This window comes from Rhinolophus ferrumequinum, chromosome 7, assembly GCF_004115265.2.
Source record: "Rhinolophus ferrumequinum isolate MPI-CBG mRhiFer1 chromosome 7, mRhiFer1_v1.p, whole genome shotgun sequence".
Taxonomy (NCBI): Eukaryota; Metazoa; Chordata; class Mammalia; order Chiroptera; family Rhinolophidae; genus Rhinolophus; species Rhinolophus ferrumequinum.
In genome coordinates, this window is record NC_046290.1 from 42,896,831 (window position 1) to 42,916,406 (window position 19,576).

At 39.2% G+C, this 19,576-nt stretch overlaps 1 protein-coding gene across 6 annotated transcripts in view; it reads left to right on the forward strand.

The window, feature by feature from the left end:
• MAST4 (microtubule associated serine/threonine kinase family member 4) overlaps positions 1 to 19,576 on the forward strand; it is a 390,562-nt gene that overhangs the window by 98,194 nt on the left and 272,792 nt on the right. For 2 of the 6 annotated variants that reach the window (XM_033110320.1, XM_033110323.1), the window contains exon 3: positions 9,415 to 9,489. The exons of the other annotated variants lie outside the window; for them this stretch is intronic. In XM_033110320.1, the coding sequence (XP_032966211.1) occupies positions 9,415 to 9,489 (75 nt within the window). The remainder of the gene's footprint in view (positions 1 to 9,414; positions 9,490 to 19,576) is intronic. 6 annotated transcript variants of the gene reach the window in all.

Here is a 19,576-nt window from a genome sequence, read left to right on the forward strand (position 1 = left end):
TACACGTGATGCACAACAGAGCTTAGCACACAGTAAGTGCTACGTGTAACTGTTAACTCTTTAAAAACTCACATTTACAACAATATTTACTCTCCTCTAAGGACTTTGCAATTTGATTGAGACAATAACATGCTCCCTGGTTTTTATTGTTGCACGAGAAGAGCGGTTCACATTTAGAGAAGTGTTCCTCACAGCTGGAAGTCATAGAATACCCCTTATTCCTATAGGAGTATTCAGGATCAAGTATTCCTTCAGTATAATGTATGAAGGAATTAAAGACAAAAGTCTTACAGTGTTTCTTTAAATATCTGTGTCAGCTGCATAAGATTAGCACATTTTTCTTGGCAAAGAACACCTTTTCCTTTTTTTTGGCTGGAGTATTTTTTCGTCAGCAGTCTTTCTTGTTTTTCTTCCCCAACACTTCCTCTGCTTCTATCTTTCTGTCATCTACCCTCATTCCATTCCTCATGCTTCAGCACTTCCCTCCCACCACTTCCCCATCCTCTAACTTAAAAACAAAACAAAACAAAACAAAAAAAATTTAAAAACCTGGGCTCATGGATTGTTTAGCTGTTTCCTTCCTGTTTTGCGTTCCCCTAGGTGTCTGGGACAATCAGAGTGGCAGTGCAGTGACAGACAGCCTGGGAAAGTCACAATGTCATTGTAGATGTCACTGTGCTTTTATAATGCAGTCAGGGACGCGTGGACCAGTGGCTGACAAAGCAGTCCTAGGTCTGACGCTCTGAAGGTAGGTTCTGAAGCCATCTGCTTCTCGCTTGCTGTCCCTGCTCAGTTATTTTCAGAGGTTAGTTAGCCCAGGATTTGCCTTATAATCGGGCGACTAGAGGTATCTATTGTATGCTTTTGTTACATTTGATTTTTGTAATGTTGGAACAGGGGATCTGAGCCATTGGTATCCTCACAAAGCCTGGAACTCCTGCATCTGGTCTCTATTATTGTGTTCATTCACAAATGTAGAAAATGCTCAAAATCCTCAGGAAATCAGCTGTGTGGATTTTATAACTAGAAGTGTGAAGTGGGTCAGTGTGTGAAGTGTCATAAATCAGCCATTACTGTGAGCCATCATGACACTGCCAGGCATGTGCTGAACATGGTGTATGTGTTATTTTTTATGGAGGTGGCTGGTATTATCCCCATTTCACAGATGCAAACATCTGTGGGTCTTCTGGATTTTTTCCAACACGATAGAGTGCTTCTACACATGCTGTCTCTACCCCACAGGGCAAAGCCTAGCATTGGAACTACTGTGGAGAAGCCAAAATGTAATTGTTTTACATTCTCAAGATAAAAGTCCATTTTGATTAGAGTGGAGAATGGAATTATAGCAATGCATCCTGAACAGGAGGATGGTTTTATTTGTCTCTGTCTAAAAAGTTCATGTCTTCTAAGCATCCAGGGACTTATTAATGAAGGGGCGTGACAAGATGACCTTTCATCCGTTTGCTCCACGAAAGAATTTATAGTGATTATGTTGGTGGTAAAAGATGGGATTGTCATTATACTATGGGTTAGCAGCATTATATCAGGTGTTCAGTGTTGTAATTACGATTGGGGCATGTATGTCAGCCCTCAGTCTGTTTCACACATGAACCGATGTGATAAGCAACTGTAAGATGCCCCAATCTGTGAAGGCAGGCTGAGTCCCCTTTCTGGGACCCTGACCGTTTCCCCCACGCCTGCTGGAACAGATGAAACAAAGCAAAACAGCTTTGCGGAGTCTAGTTGTGGGGACAGAGCCCCAAAAAGCAGTTTCCAGGCTCTCGGCCTCACATAGAAGGGTGCTGGCTCAGGTAGTAAATGGCCATCGACTGTGATCAAATGGCCAGCAGCTGTGGCTAGTTGGCCGTCAGCTGTAACCAGTGAGCCATTAGCCATGAATATAACTGCCGTGGCTAGGCTAGGAAAAGAGAGAGAAGGGGGGAGCTAGCAAGAAGATGGTGGCTGAGTCTGCAAGCGGCGCAGTGAGGGTTGAGAATTGTGTTGCTCCTGGTTCCTGTGTCTCCAACCCAGCCGCCAGTGAGAGTATAGTGGTATGACTCCCCTACCTATGGCTCCGTGGGTGTTCCTTTTTGGCCTCACCATGTCCTGCGTTCTTGTGTGGGGGGCGGGACCGGAGACCCCGCCAGACGCCCCGCATGACACTTGGCGAAGTCGGCAGGATCCCCTGCACTACACTAGTACATCCTTCTGCTTAATTTTAACGTCAGTAAGTCTGGTTATCAGAGCCATATTACTTGCTGGCAATACTTTACTTTGGGTACAACTCGGAGCTATGTTGAAAATTTTATTTTGCCATCAGAAAATTGGTATACCTTTAACATTTTTTCCCCTCCAGATTTCCCTGTGGAAAATTGGTTCTCTTAATTTAGGTATCTTGTAATTTTTCTCATTAAAAAATGTGTGGCATGTGATATCATTAGATTTTTTGCTAAATTGAAGTGACTTAAGTGGGTTGACATATGTGCTGCAGGATAATTGCGCTATGTTTTTGGAGCTCCAGTCAGTAATTTCATCCATAAACTTATCGTCTATAGTAAAATATGTTAGCTGGTCTTTGACATAAAATTCATTAATCTGAATCAATATATAATGTTCTGAAATACTCTAACAAAAGATCATTGACTGATGGGTAAAATAGAGTCTAAGACCCAAACATTACTCTATAAGCAGCAATAACCATAAACATTTTCTAAAGAGCAAGTCAATTCTGTAATTCCCAAAACACACATATTGTAAAGCCTACAAGAAATTTGAACTATGCCATGAGTTCAATAGGTGAATTCAGTTGTTTTTAAAACCGGGTGTTCTGAATATCTGTGATTTTTACAACAATGAGCTAACTTTCAGAGAGGGTCCTGAAATTCGAAACCTTCAAATGCATCATGTCTAGCTGTAGATGTGAATGCTGCAGTCCAGGAAGGTTGGCGGTAAGGAGGAGACTAGCCTCTGTGAGGTCTTCTTTGCCCACTAAACCGCAGAGAGGACCCTAACTCCCTTCTCCATGGAATCTTGGTGGATTCCGTGCACACTGGCTTTCGGCTTTCCTAATGTTGAATACCTTTAAAAGGCAAATTGAAACGTACCAGCGTTGGGAAGTAACTTTGAATTCAAATAAGAATTTCATCAGGAATCCAATCCCAGGATTTTCATCTGATTTGAGACTGCAGACCTACTACCAAAATTACATTAATGTGAAACCTTGACAGAAGAAAAATCCCCATCATTTGATATGTGTTCATAAATATTAGGAAAAAAAATGTAACTTGCACATCAAAGCTATGCTTTCAAGATGTTATTACTTAGCTCATCATTAACACTTGAAGTATTTAATTTTTTTTAGATAGAGAAGGCTTTTATAAATAATACAATTAAGAAAAGAATAGTATACCTAGTAGATGTAATAGTACACATAGTACATGGGTATGGGAAGAAATTAATAAGTAAACGACTGACATTCGGGACACAAGCTGAGGCATTTGTAAGGAATTGCTAGGTAATTCCTATCTCATCAGAGTTTAAGGACCATTCCCTTGGCGTGGCTTTGAGTTGCAGGTCAAGTCATCCACTTCGTAGGTAGAGACCTACATTTGTTTAAAGAGGAACTAGACTAGATCAGAAAATAGAGTACATTGTGGATAGTATTGGCAAGTGTTGTTTCATGATGCAAAATATGTTTCTCACTGAGCATCACGGTGAGAAAAGTTAGAAAGCCACTGTCTTAGGGTTTGCTTTCAGACATGGGGAGTATCCCTTTCTGACCCCATTTTGCTGACTCTCATCTTGAGCCAAGTTGTAAAACCTGGTTTGAACGAAGGCAAGAAAAAAATGATGTTCTTTCATCTTTACAAGGCTATTAATTATGGAAGTTTCATAAATTATTGTGTGATTAGTTCCATGAATTTTAGAAGCCAAAGATGTCATCATCAAAAAATGTGCTTCAAGCCTCTTCAATAAATGGTGCTGGCAGAATTGGATAGCCACGTGCAAAAGAGTGAAACTGGACTGCTATCTGTCACCATGTACCAAAATTAATTCAAAATGGATCAGAGACTTAAGCATAAGACCTGACACAATAAACTGCATAGAAGAAAACAGAGGTACTAAACTTATGGACCTTGGGTTCAAAAAGCATTTTATGAATTTGACTCCAAAGGCAAGGGAAGTAAAAGCTAAAATAAATGAATGGGACTATATGAAACTTAAAAGCTTCTGAACAGCAAAAGAAACCATCGACAAAATAAAGAGGCAACCAACTGAATGGGAGAAGATTTTTGCAAACAGTGCCTCCGATAAGGAGCTAATATCCAAAATATGCAAGGAACTCATGCAACTCAACAACAAAAAAACAAACAACCCGATTGAAAAATGGGCAGACGACCTGAAGAGACATTTCTCCAAAGAGGACATACAAATGGCAAATAGACATATGAAAAAATGCTCAACATCACTCTCTGATGAGAGAAATGCAAATAAAAACCACAATGAGATATCACCTCACCCCAGTCAGAATGGCTACCATCAACAAGACAAATAGTAACAAGTGTTGGAGAGGCTGTGGAGAAAAAGGAACCCTCATACACTGTTGGTGGGAATGCAGACTGTTGCAGCTGCTATGGAAGGCAGTGTGGAGGTTCCTGAAAAAACTACAAATAGAATTACCATATGACCCAGCAATCCCTCTCCTGGGTATCTACCCAAAAAATCTGAAAACATTTATCCATAAAGACACGTGTGCTCCAATGTTCATTGCAGCTTTATTTACAGTGGCCAAGACATGGAAACAACCAAAATGTCCTTCGATAGATGAATGGATAAAGAAGTTGTGATATATATACACAATGGAATACTATTCGGCAGTAAGAAAAGATGATATAGGAACATTTGTGACAACATGGATGGATCTTGAGAGTATAATGCTAAGCGAAATAAGTCAGACAGAAAAAGCAGAGAACCATATGATTTCACTGATATGTGATATATAAACCAAAAACAACAAAAGAACAAGGCAAACAAATGAGAAACAAAAACTCATAGACACAGACAATAGTTTAGTGGTTACCAGAGGGTAAGGGGGTTGGGGGGTGGGAGATGAGGGTAAAGGGGATCAAATATATGGTGATGGAAGGAGAACTGACTCTGGGTGGTGAACGCACAATGGGATTCATAGATTATGTAACACAGAATTGTACACCTGAAACCTATGTAATTTTACTAACAATTGTCACCCCAATAAACTTAAAAAAAAAATGTGCTCCAGCTTCTAAATGGTACATTTCTTCCATAGTCATTTGGATCTCTGATTCTTATTTTGATATGCTTGGTAATTGTTAAATCTCCTCAGCTTGTGAACTCTTTCAATCAATTTATTTTCATGGAGTTTTTGACTTTGCATGGTCCTAAATTGCTTTATTGATGTGTGGGGCCCCTTTACTCAACCCTGTTTATAAGAACTTTGTTGTATTTAAGTATAGTGTTTAGTAAAACTTCAATTGGGGATGAAATATATTTATCAGACAAAAGGATGTCACAGGGTTAGGTGAAAAAGTGTATTCTTATCTGAGAGTCCATGGGATTTTTTCAGAATTAAAACTGTTTTGAATGGACTTCTAAAAAGTCTAGGAGCCCTTAAAAGAATTATGTCATGGGGTGGCTCTATGGCTCAGTTGGTTAGAGCGCGAGCTCGTAACAGCAAGTTTGCTGGTTCGATTCCCACATAGGCCAGTGAGTTGTGGCCCCCACAACTAGATTGAAAACAATGACTTGACATGGAGCTGGAAAAACACACTGTTCCCCAACATTCCCCAATTAAAAACAAAAAAGAATTATGTAACGTTTTGGTTTTGTTTGTTTTTTCTTAGTTCTTATGTTAAAGGCTGGAAATGTCTAATGATAGATTAAAAAGATACAGTTTTAAATTTTTTTCGTGGCTCTGATTTTGAGGTAGAGTAATTTATACATGATCTAAAGAATTAGGTCTTTAAATAATCTGATGTCAGCCACTAAATTTATTGTGCACCCATTATTTCACACCTGGTATATTGTTTTTCACAGAGCATCTTGTAAATATGTTTATGTGATGCAAATTAGGCTAACGTACTATGCTATCAGATCTGCAGTGTTCAGGGAGCAATAATTTCTTTAAAAAGTTTTCTCTGCAGTGTTAAGGGATGTTTCTAATTTCTAAAATAACAGGAGAGGGCTTGATGAAAGCAGTTAGCATGGAGATGGAATATGTCTCCTTAAATTTCCAGGTTATGCATATATCAACACTTCTTTTGTCGTCTTTTGATAGTTTATTTACATAACTGAGGTCTGCTACTTTTATTGGTGGTGATTATCACAGCAAAACAATTTTGGTTAAGTTGACCTAAGCAATATAATGTGCTTCTGTTTCCACAAAAGTAACCTTGAGAAATCCAACCCTCCTTCTCCCTGCCCCCTCCCCTTGCAGTAAAGGGGCCCTGTTTGCATATGTAAATAAGCTATTTAGTTGCGAGCTCTGTGGGGCCCACCTATGTCCAATCTGTTATTTTGCTTATGTTGATGGCATTAGCCAGGAGATAGCTGGTACCAGGAAACTGTTGTCTCAGTCAGGAATGACACAGATACTAGAATCTGAATGCTATCGTTTAGGAGGAGAAATGGATTCTTGAGGCTAAGAATTTGGGAAAAGAAAATGAAGTCACCAAGTTTGAGGCCTGAGTGATAGAATGTAATGTTTTTATTGAACATGGAACACTATGTGTACAAATTTGTTATATAGCGACATTGGTTTTTTGTGATACAGCTTATGAGAGGCCTGTTCACATGTTTAAAAGTTTCAAGGACTTCATAATTGAGTGGATAGATCTGATTAGGTTCAGAGACGCATTGTTTGTACCTTCCCTAAATGTGTCAGGGAGTCTGGCCTGTAACACGACTGGAAAAGGGAAAGCAAAAAACTTTCAATAAATTAAGGTCCCTCCAAAGAGAAGAAGCAGTCATGTCTAACATCTACTGAACTAGATTCTTCTCAAAATGTCCTTTCCAGTACTTAGCTATGTACACTCGTCCACAAAGCCTCATTGTCATCAAACTAACTCTAGAATATGTGAGCAACCCACCACCAACTTTTTTCAACAATAGAATATCATGTGATTATTTTATTGAATATTAAGACTCGTCTAAGATATGAGTCATATGGAGAAAAACTTGCTATGAGCTGTTCACAATTCCCTTATTTTCATTCCATATGCAGTTCATTAAAATGACATTAATCCTTCAGGCTGTTTTCTTTGGTTTCTATTAAGATGTATTACTGGAATCTGTGTTCATACATTGATTATTTCATAGACCTATTTGTTCATCAAAAGCAGACTCTTACAGATTCATTGTACTTGACAATACATGAATACAATGGAGACCAAATTTCAAAAACCCACCCACCCTCTCCATTCCCCTTTAAGGATTGCTTGCTCTCTTTAAACCAGCCTTCCACAAGCTGGGATTCTAGGCTTAACGTCAGCATCTGTTCCCTGCTGAGTTCATGGTACAATTACCTAATTAACAAAACAAACAAACAAACAGACAAACATTTTCACCTTGGAGTCAGAAGAAGAGCAAGAAACCACAGGCCCAGATTTAGTTAATTTGTACATTGACTATAATTATGTATTTAATGTTGAAATTAATTTTTTCTTTTCTGAAGAGTGGGAGCCTGGCACTGTGCATTAGAACTCTTAAATGGGTTATACTTATCCCAGAGGGACTTGAATAAGTCTGAAAGTTCTCCAGATATGTTAATGAGGATAATTGTTTATTTACATCTGATAACTTTTAGGGAGAAAAAAGAATTAAACCCACTTTCTGATAAACCACTAAATTTAAAGAAGAATTTGCAAATCAAGACAAATAAATAATCTGTGATTTCAAAAAAAGTTGGTTTTTATGTGAAAACTATTGACAGTATTAAATGGGAAGTCATATTCTGTTGTTTGTTTGTTTTTGTTCTGCCAAGTATTCAGTGAATTAATGAGCATCATTTCTGCTGTTAAAGCTGTGGTACATTTTCTAGGTCAACTGAGTTTTAAGAGTCTTTCCTTGCTTTTTTTTCAGAAGAGGCTAGGGAAAGAATGCATATTGGCAGGGCAGTTACTAGGAAAAATATAATCCTGATTTGCAATGTGCTCCTTGTGACATTTCCTTTTTGAAAGGTAAGCGTTATCCTTTGGACACTGAAGCAGTGATTGTTTGCCATTCAAGTGGGTGTGATTGATCCATGGCTTAATAGTAAAAGAGCTGCTATTCTTAGCGGAGGAAACGAATTCTTACGCATTGTAATACAAATTTTCACTTTTGCCTAAGAAGAAGGTCTTTTCACTTTCCTCTGTCAACACACAGCTGAGCAAATGCTCACACTCATCTGAGGGCGTTTTGTTCTCTGTGTTGTCTCTCTCCCGGGGACAAGGGGCTTTAAGCCCCAGGACATCTCTGAGACATCTCTGTGTTGCTTTCATCTCCCCATCCCCAGAGTTGATGCTCACAGTGGATAGTGCTTGCTTCTTAAATTCTTGTTCATTATTGTCCAACTTTGAAAGAAGGAGAAGTGAAACACTATCTACCATTTATGGAGATCCCTATTCCAAACTTCCCCTTTAAAATACAGCTTCCTTGGTTGTTTTGTGTGTGTGTGTGTGTGTGTGTGTGTGTGTGTGTGATGGAATGAGTAATGAGGAGGTGTTAAGTCTATGTTTGTACATTTGTCATATATATGTATGTATACACACACGTGCGTGACATTAGGAGGGCTGGACCCCCTTCCACATAGTTTAAGTTATAAACTTCATGTTAAATCTCTGAGCCAATAAAATTGAATCGCTTTCAGGGGCAGAGATTTTGGTGGCTGCCAGATACCAGCAATTCATGATGATGATGGTAGGAACTTCCTAGGCAGGAGATTTTTCATGCTTTTGAGGGAGACGACAATTTCCGTATCATTTTTGTGATATCCAAAGGGGTGGCAAGCCTAACTTTAAGACGCCCCTTAATGCCATATATTATTCCAGGAGGATGGACTTCATGTTCTAGCTTTCCCTTCGTATCCTGGAAATACAATTAGAGATGATAGACGACCATAGAAAAACACAAAGATTTGATGGGAAATAGCTGAATACTGGCTGTGTTCATGACTTTATTTCAGGTGCATATACGAGGCTATTTTGAACAAAATGGCATGTGCGTTTGTGGGGGAGAACCTGTCGTGTGTTTTTGTTATTAGATTTTAGCCAAACAGACTAAGTACGGTGCCGTTAAACACTGTCCCTCTCCCTTTTCTGACCATTTTCCCATCATCTCACGCCCCATCCTACTCCCTTCCCACCTGTCGTTCATTCCCCATCTTTCATTCACTGTCAGGAAGGGCAGCCTCCGAAGAGCCATTTCAACTCAGCCCGACATCGCCAGAGACTAGTGGACCCAGCTGCTTCAAAAGTGAGTGTGTCCCATCGCCCCGGGCGGGCGGCAGGCATGCATGGCCCTGTAGCCCCCTGCAGAAAGTGGGGATGGGGGGTTTTGCTGGTGCATTCGAAGGCCTCGAAGCAGGCAAAGTCTTCTCGGTTAATTCAAGACCATCCACACTAGTGGAGTTCTGGTAAATGTTTAACAACCAGCCCTGAAAACAAACGAAACCCTGATAGGGTAGCATTTGCTGGTTTCTGTGGTATAAATACTCCCACTGCGGGCAATTTCAAGTAGCACTGTGACAAACCTGAACGCAGAGCTGGGGAGAGATGCCCAATAGAGTGCTCTTATATAATTTCCCCACCATTCAGCTACAGGTGACATAAACACTAGGAAAATGTAGCAAAATAATTCTGAAGTGAATTTGTTTTGAGTATTATCTTTGTTCTCAATACAGTGTATTTAATTGTACGTTTAGATATTTTTAATTGCCAGTAATGGCTGTGTTTAACAACGGGTTTGTAAAATACCCCCAAATTTACTGAGCTGGGGTGGGTCAGCTCCAGTATGTTACAGATTTGTCAAGAGTAGTCTTAAACCAATTTAGTCATGTCCAACTCTTAATATCTGTTTGACCAGTAGCAATAACCACAGAAAAGTGGCTGAGGTTTTGGGTAAGGGTTTGTTAATTCCACAATTCTGCCTGCTCAAGTTAAGTCGCAGGCCAGTTCTGCTGCACACAGATTTTATTAAACAAACATTTATTTTTGTTTGTGCTTTGGACAGGCACAAAACCTTCTTGCAGGCTGTGCTCTAACCTCACTCAAGTCCCTGCTCTCTGGCTTTGAAGTGTTCCAGCCAAACCTTTTCAGAGAGTTCCACCCAAGCTTGACAACCTGACCCCTTCCAGAGGCAGGACTCTCTCACTTTTACAGTGAGTGCATCACGCAATGGCGCTCCTTTGACTCAACTGCTGGACATAAAGCCATCGAGTCGTTGGACCTCAGGTGCCCGTCCGAAGGGTCCAAGTTACAGGCCTCCTGAGATTCTTAGGCCCTTGTTCATGCAAAAGTGGAAAATGTCTCTCAAATGATTTTGCCAGTTCGCTTACCTGAAATACCACTAGTTTAAACAATGAAAGGTTGTTTTTTAATATCCATCATGCTGACTATGAAGCCACGATTTTGATTTCAGCCATGAAAACCCGTTTCAATATGCCAATTAACAAACTCTCTGGTGTTGATGAAGATATAGATACCTGTGATAAAATGCTAGCTGACCACCCTAGGGGAGTAAATTCTAATTAGGACCACTGGCTGCGTACAGGATGTAATTTTACTTAATTCAGTTGACCCTTGAACATCGCGGGGTTAGGGCCACCAACACCCCTGCGCAGTCAAAAAACCATGTATGACTTTTGACTCCCCCAAAACTTAACTATTCACAGGCTGCTGTTGACCAGAGCCTCACTGATAACATAAGAGTTGATTAACACATATTTTGTATGTTATATATATTATATACTGCATTCTTACAATAAAAGTAAGCTAGAGAAAAGAAGATGTTATTAAGAAGATCATGAGGAAAATACATTTATAGTGTTTATTGAAAAAAATCCATGTCTAAGGGGACCTGCACGGTTGGGGAAAATGAACCAGCTTTGAATAAGTCAGATGGTTTCATCGTACAAGATGTGAATTTTGCTAAAGTAGAGTATAGCTCAGAGTACAGGAGGTCCCTCTCGGACCCCACCTGAGAGTTAAATTAATGAGGCACTAAAATACCCTGTGAATAAGCACATCCACTGCGATGCCTCTTGGTCAGTGGTGTTTTCAGGACTTACCTCGGCGTAGGGCTTTGTTCCTCCGCCTCCTTTTTTCTATATTCATTTCATTCTGCTTTGGCACTTTCAGAAATACTGTGCCTCACCATGCAAAGTGTTGTATCTTGCACTGTAATTTAGTGGGCTTTCTTCTGTTGGTGGTGAGAGTCTTCTTAGTGTCCCATTTTGTTTCGACTGAGAGCCATACCTCCTTTTTTGAGACAAAAATTCTAAGAGGAACTCATTAAACTGCTATAAAGATGTCTGGTGCCTTAATATGCTGTGTAAATAAGTTCAGCCATGTTAGCAAAGAGGTATTAAAGGTCCGATCCTATGCTCCTCAAAATATTGCAGTAGTAGAAATTTGAGAAGGGCCTAAAAATCTTTTCTAATACCAAGAAGTGACTGGGGAAGCCACTGTTTGCTGGTGGATATGTTACTTGGGCAGTAAATAGCAAATGGAAATGTGCGTCTGTGTAACCAGTGACCTTTCATTGTAAACACACTGGTTTAGAATCTGTACTGTATTCTTTTCAGCTCAATAACCTGACCTGTAATAAAAACAAAAACAAAAACAGAAAAATAAACAACTCTTGCAAATTACAGGTGCCCATGTTCTGAGGATCCGTAATAATTTACGGTACACCAGCTACCAAATCTTTTGAGAACACTGATTTTGTTGTAAGTGGTATTGTGTAATCGTGAAACACGTGTGAGCAAGTAGAAACATTTAATTTTCCGGGAGCCATATGGAGTGGTGGAAAAGATACACTAGACTGGGCTGTATGTTAGGCTTTGTCATAAACCAGCTCTGTGGCCTTGGGGAGCCATGTAAAACTGAGCCCCCATTGCTCTCGATTTTCTCATCTGCTTAATGAGGAGACTATATGAAATGTTCTCTTAGTCAAACTATGGAATTATTTTTCTTTTTCGTCAAGGCTCTTTATAACCAGATACTTTACCATTTAGTCTGAGATTTTTGAATGGCATTTCTCCATCCTAAAATCCCTCTACAAATGGCATCATTTGTCATTACTTGCCAAGCATTATTATTAGGCAGTCTTCTATCAGTGTCTTCAGTAGAAGGTAATTTTAAAAACAGAATTACTTTAAAGCTATGGTCTGAAATGTAGACCAGAAATAAGGGGCTTTTTTTCAGTTCAAGGAATTGGCTTTCTAAAATTTTTTTCGCCTGAATTTGTTCTTAGTCTTAAAAAGACTTTTGTGCTTTGAGTATAGAAAACCAAGATTTAAAACTGTTTTATTTGAATACAAGTAAAGGGTTAAGAGGAAACCAAAGGTATGTAATGTACCTCTAATTGGCTAAACTTATCCACTGGGAATTTCTAAAATGTCTTTCACTTTGAAAATATGCTCACCTGCCTATCCCTAACTATGAACGCTGCAACACAGCAAACGAACAAAGAATGAAGCAAAACAGGCAATAGGAATAACAGTTCAAAGACCACAGAGCAGTTATTTGTGGTTCTGGTAAAGGCCCCTGTTAAATAAAAATCAATTCGATATGGGAGCATCAGGGACACAATCTGGGAGACGAGAGGTGGACAGAAAAGAACATGAGTGTAGAGAGGATTAGTTTTCAAATCTCCTGGCATTTCAGCACAAAAGGATGATGAAGATTTATTCTAGATGAGCTGCTATTTTCCATTGGAATCGCTGCTGATCCAAAATAAATAGGTTCGTAGAGAACTGTATTGAAATTTTGAGCATGTGAGAATAAGAAGTGGTAGGCAGAGCATCTAATAAATTTCAAAACCAGAAAGTGTTGTAACATTCTATCCTCTTTTAAAAAACAAACCAACCTGCCCACATGGACAGATAATCTAACTACCAAAAACCTGCAAATAATTCTAAAACACATTGTTTCAATCTGCTGTAGGGCTTGAAAAATCCTTTATACTAATTCTCAGTGATTTCTCTACCTTTTCCTAATGAGAACGAGGTTTATAAAACCTGGGCTTCCCTGCTGGGACGATAAGCCCAGAGCTATCTCAGAGCAGATGGTCTTCTTTCCTCCCTAATATAAACCTTTTACGATTGATCCTTTTTTTCATTTTTACCTATCTGAAGAGTAAATGTCTTTGAGACTTTAGAAGGCCACTGTTCAGACTGGAAAAGGAGCTGCACTGACCAGAGTTCATAGTTGCAAAGATGATGTAGAATAAAAGCAATGGAAATCATGGAATTGTGTGTAATAGCAGAAGAAAATAGGTTGATTTTTAAGCACTATGGGGATAGGCTTTAAAATAACTACATTTTTGAGCCTTATTATGCAGTTTCCGGATGGTAATTAACACCTTCCTAGTCCCAGGAATTTCAAGTGTTAAAGAATAATTTCTTCTTTTTTGGTGGATGTAATGCTTGTTACTATATTTAAGGATGTAGAAAGATGGGGAAGGGATTGGAAAGACTGGTTACCATAATTATTCTGGGACTATTTTAGTCAGCTTGAATGCTGTGCTATGTAAACTTTTTTACAAAGGCTTTTAGGGGTGATTCATTTCTAATAGAAATTTTTGAAGCAGGTTATAGTTTTTGTTTTTACATCAGCCATTTTCAAATTACTTTAGTCCCAGCTAAAATAGGCATGCGTCTCATTCATGAAACCTATTAGCTGTGACTTCGTGCCAATTACTTAATTATCCTGAGAAAGCCTCAGTTTCCTCAACTGAAAAATGGGGAATGAAATAATCTTTATCTCATCAGATTGTTTTGAGAAGTAAATGAGATAATGCATGAAATTTTTTTATTATGCAGGTGTTTAATGACTACCAGACAAATTATCACTATCCTTGAAATTGTGATTACTCTTATTATGGTTATCAGATAATCATTATTCAACTTTTCAGGGTTCTTTTTCCCCATTTTGTAGAATAAGGGGTTAGGACCAGGTGATCTTTGAGGTAGAATGTCTGCGTTGTCAGCTGTCTGTAGAGTTCTATGTATTTCTGAGTGTCTGGCATGCACGCAGCAGTCTGTTAGGCATGGAGGGATAGAACTCACAGAATTTGGTTCTTGCCTTCAAGAATGTAACATAATTAGCAAAGCCATAAAGCAAAGGCAATAATAAGTTGTATGGTAACAATATGAGCGCAATGTTGATTTCTAACTGAAGGAAATCTGTGCACGGCAGTCAGAAAAGGCTTCCTGGGTTTTCTTCGGGTCCCTGACAGAAGGATAAAACTTTTTAAACAACGTGAGTGTAGGCATGAACATTACATGAATGCATGTAGTAAAGTCGTCTGCCAGACTGGAATGGGGTATGTGACTCGTGGGAATGTAATTTGAAGTGGACGTGGAAAGTATGCTTGTGTCATGGTCCCCAAGGTGAAATGTGCATGGGCTTTGAGATCATGTAGACCTGTTTTCAAGTTCTGTGGCCTGGCTCTGGGGCCAAGGGAAAGTCTGCTGTTTCCTTATCGATACAGCGGGGAAATAACACTATCTACTTCATTAAGAATATTGTTATAATTAAATGGTCTGGTGCAGCCATCCCATAGAGGAATGGCTGTTTGGGGAAGTAAAATGGCATTACTTACCGTGTTTCCCCGAAAATAAGACCTAGCTGGACCATCAGCTCTAATGCGTCTTTTGGAGCAAAAATTAATATAAGACCCGGTATTATATTATATTGTATTATATTATACCGGGTATTATATTATATTATATTATATTATATTATATTATATTAGACTGGGTCTTATTTTATATAAGACCTGGTCTTATATTAATATCATATTATATTATATTACATTATACCCGGTCTTATATTATATAAGACCCACTCTTATATTATAATGAGACCGGGTCTTATATTAATTTTTGCTCCAAAAGACACATTAGAGCTGATGGGCCGGGTAGGTTTATTTTTTGGGGAAACACAGTAGTTAAATTAGACATAGTCTGCCCTATGACCCACCAATTCCAACCTGAAAGAAGTGACCTGTGTCTGAGGACATAGATGCTGCTTGCAGCATTGTGGTTGTACAAGCGAGTTTGGGGGTGCTACAGGTGTAGACAATTGAGAGAGTGATTGGGAAAATAGGATGAATACCATTGTGTAACATCCAAGAGTTAGAAGCAACAGCCTGAAGGGGCACATAGCAATGCAGATGGTCCCTAAAACATATTACTGCATGAAAACAAGATTAAAAAAAAAAAATGAATTCCCTAGAACCATACTTTTAATGTCAATTAAAAATACACGCCCACCACACAATTTACATTTTCTAAGAGCTCATACAAATAACTGAATATCCATCAGGCACATTAGAAAGAACTGTTGCTTGGGGGCAGGGAAAAGGTGGGGGCATAGGAGTGGAAAGTAGAGACAAGTAAATAAAGTGATAGGTGCCCATAATGTGCTCTGAACTAAGGAGTATGAGTAACCCTACCCTCACCTCTACACTTGAATTTCCCCACGTAAAAATAGATAGGCCAAGAAATACTATTAAAAGAGACTTAAATGTTCCAGAAGTGGAAGCAGCCACGTGTGACGGAAGTATTGCTAGTACAAATGGAATAGCTAACACTTAGGCAGCCCTCACATGTGACCAACATGGTTCCAGGTGCTTTATACACAGGACGAACTCCTTTTCACTCCTCACAGCAACCTCAGGAGGGCAGTACTGTTATCGCCATTTTGCAGGTGAGGAAACTGAGGCACGGTGAAATTAAACCACTTACACAAGACCACAAAGCTAATAAAATGGAAGCCAGGATTCAAGCCCAGGCAGTCTGGTTCTTGGATTACTGTTCTTAACCATCATGCCTTTCTGCCTCCAATGGGCGTAACGGAAGTGGTGAGTGAGAAGAGATACTTTCCACACACTTGACACATGCCTGACAGTCACAACGACTTCCTTTCTGTGAAAGCTGATAAGTTTTTGTTTTTGTTTTTGTTTTTGAAATTGTAGGTACTAGTGTGTGCGTGTGTGTAAAACTTTTCATTGAAATACAGTATACATTCACAAGGGTACAGCTTGATGATTTTCTGTAAACTGAAAATCCTGTGCAACCAAGCACCCAGATCAAGAAACAGAACACAATGGCCAACCCTGAAAAACAAAAACTTCTGTCATTTTTACTGGGCATTAAGTTATGCTGCTAGAAAGAATATAATGAAAAACATAAACCTTTAAAAGTAAAAACAGTAGAAATGTCAAACATTCTGAAAATTGCTACAGGTATTAGATGTATCTAAGGCATAGGAAAAACCTCTCTACCTTTCATTGATTTTACTGTAATTAGTTACTTCTGTTATGACTGGCAGAGGGGCACAGATAACTCAGTAAGGAAAGCAGAAAAGTCTTTCAGTGAATTTAAGGCAACCTCCTGTAATCAAAGGATAAAAGAGATTGAGCTTCAGGCGTTAGACATAAATAAATAGGCCAGTTGGATGGATGGATGGATAGATAGATAGATAGATAGATAGATAGATAGATAGATAGATAGATAGACAGACACCTACAGGGTTTGGACCATAAGGAAGCCCTTGCAATGGACAGATGAATGATATTTTCATCTCTCCTCTAGCCATTCTTTAATTCTCCTGGACAGCTGTCTTAAATGTTTAATCTCAGCTCTTATGGACCACATGTGCCAGTTTGCGGGGCAAAGTTATGTTAATATATATCACAGGAAAAAGGTAATATTTGCCCACATTCCAAATGATCAATTCGCTTTTTTCATGCTCAAGAAGAGCCTCATGTTGCATGTTTGGACTACACTTCTATTGTGATCTGTCTGCCAGGCAAACTTGTGCACAACAATTCACTGCCTTTGGTAGGACAGCACAGAGGTCAAACAACTTGCACAAGGTCGCTGAGCTAGTAAAAGGTGAAGCTAGGATTCAGAGCCAGTTCGTCCCTGCATTGAGCCACCATGCCACACTGTTTGCCACCACTATCTAACTGGGGGTCAGCCTCTTTCCCAGAGAATGGCCTGTACTGGGCAGAATTCCTCAGGTTTCAGAAGGAAGGCAACCACTATATCCAAGGTGATACTCTTTTTGCCTCAAATGTCAGAGACATCCTTTGACCTACGTACCCCTCTCATGACGCTTGTTGCCACACTGCTATGGACCTAGGAATGCTGCAAAGCTGTCTGAAAAGTGTTAATTCTACTCATTGTTCCTGCATTTATCTCTCCCAGTTTACAAGGATTTTTCTCTCTTTTGGCGTGTCAGACCCCTAACAATTCAATCGAAATATGGACAAAGAACACCTCAGTGTTCTCAGCCTGTCCTCTCTCTACTCAGACGCATACAAGTAATTTCCAAGGAAAGTGGATTCTACCTGTTTATTTCCCATGATGCTCTCTATAAGGTCTGATATAAGCACAGTACTAAAACACTCAAAGTTGCAGGACTAACCCATATCTCTTGAAATTCAGTTCATAAACAGGTAGGTTCTAGAGCAAATTAAGCCTGAAACATCTCTGGAGGCAAAAATGACAAAACTGAAGCTGTCCTACTTCAGGCAGGGGTCTTTGGAAAAGACAGTAATGCTGGGGAAAAAAGGAAGGTAGCAGGAAAAGAGGAAGAGCACATATGAGCTGAATTGACTCCATAAAAGAGCCATAGGCATGCGTCTCCAGGAGCTGAGCAGGGCTGTTGAGGACAAGAGATTGTGGACAACACTGAGGCATACGGTCCTCAGGAGCTGGATCTGATTCAACAGCTGACAACAGTTAGTACAAACTGAGCATATCCATTTTGTGTCCAGGCACTAGGATTGAGTGCTTAGACTTGAAGGTGAGTATAGCCAGCTGCCTTTTGAAGAATCATTCCCCAATCTCTTTTAAAACATCTTTTTATAGAAGTATAACATCTATACAGAAAAATGCAGATATTTTAATTTTGATGTTGTCCCACAGATCTGAGACATTGTTTTTGTTTTCGGTAAGAGAAACACATATCCAAAAGTACAGATATCAATGAATTTTCATACACTGACTATACCCAAGGAACAGCACCAAGATTAAAAAAATAAAATAAAAATCAGAGCATCTCTAGTATCCCAAACGACCCCTTGTGCTATCCTTTTAGCAATTTTCATAATGGTTTTAATTTTTATTGTTTTTATTTTGATCTTGTGTCTTTCCTGATATTGCTCATTTATTATCCAGTACAATTACATTTTTTTCCTCTTTGTTTTTAAGAAGATGGGATTGGTCTTCAAAATATAGGTCAAATAAAGAACAAGTATAAAGACTGCAATCACTGTGGCTTTTAATATTTCAATAGCTGGAATTTCTATTTTAAGTCCATTTGAATGTTATGACCGAAACCATTAAGGAGAAAAAACTAGCTTGGCCCGTTTCTCATTGCTAACACAGATTGTTGCAGCAGTTATCTCTCTCTCTCTCTCTCTCTCTCTCTCTCTCTCTCTCTCTCTCTCTCTCTCTCTCTCTCTCTCATTTTTCCAGCTGGCAAAGGTTAAGTATACATAGGTGAATTGTTACAGCCCCACCTCTCTTGTCCTTAGGTGGATTTTTATCCCCAAGTGCTTTAAAAAAAAACTGGTGAATTGCATTTGTTGACTTTTCTCAGAGTCATCAGAGCTGTGCTTCCCAAAGACTTAGGTACCAGGCAATTGGCCAAGATGAGATTAGCAATTTATTTGGAGGAAGGGTATAGGAAATCTTTTTAATTTAGAGGTGAAAAGATCACAGAGTGGGTTAAGTACAGGTTACCCAATTTGGCTCTTGATTTACGAAGAACTACAGAAATCATCTCTTTGCCTTCAAGGAACTTCTGTATCTTGTTTGCCCCTGTATCTCTCCACCCCGTAGTCAAAAAAGAAAACAAATCAAAACATAACCAGCAACCCTAAAAAGTAATTCAGGCAAGTGTTATCTTGCCTGGGGATTCTGTGGATTCTTATATGGTTTTGGAAGGAGTTTGTTTCCCAGTAGTACTTGAGAAGAGCAACCTGACCAGCTCAGACACACTTGCTGGCATTGCTCAGAGACCAGGATACTTTTTGTAAGTGGCTTGAGTATCTTCATAACTCCATTGCCTGTTTTAATCTTTTTTTTACATTAATTTGTTTTATAGGTACTCGCTTCCCATTACTTCACACAAATTTACCTACTCCCTGCCTAAAAAAGATTTGACTAAGGCGTGCCCAACTGTGGTTTTCTTTGTGTTTATTCTGCTCAGGATTCACTGAGACTCTCAGATATGTGGTTTGATACCTTGCATTAATTTTTGAACGTCCTTAGCCATTATCTAATCAGATAAACTTTCTACCTCATCTTCTATCCTCTCCT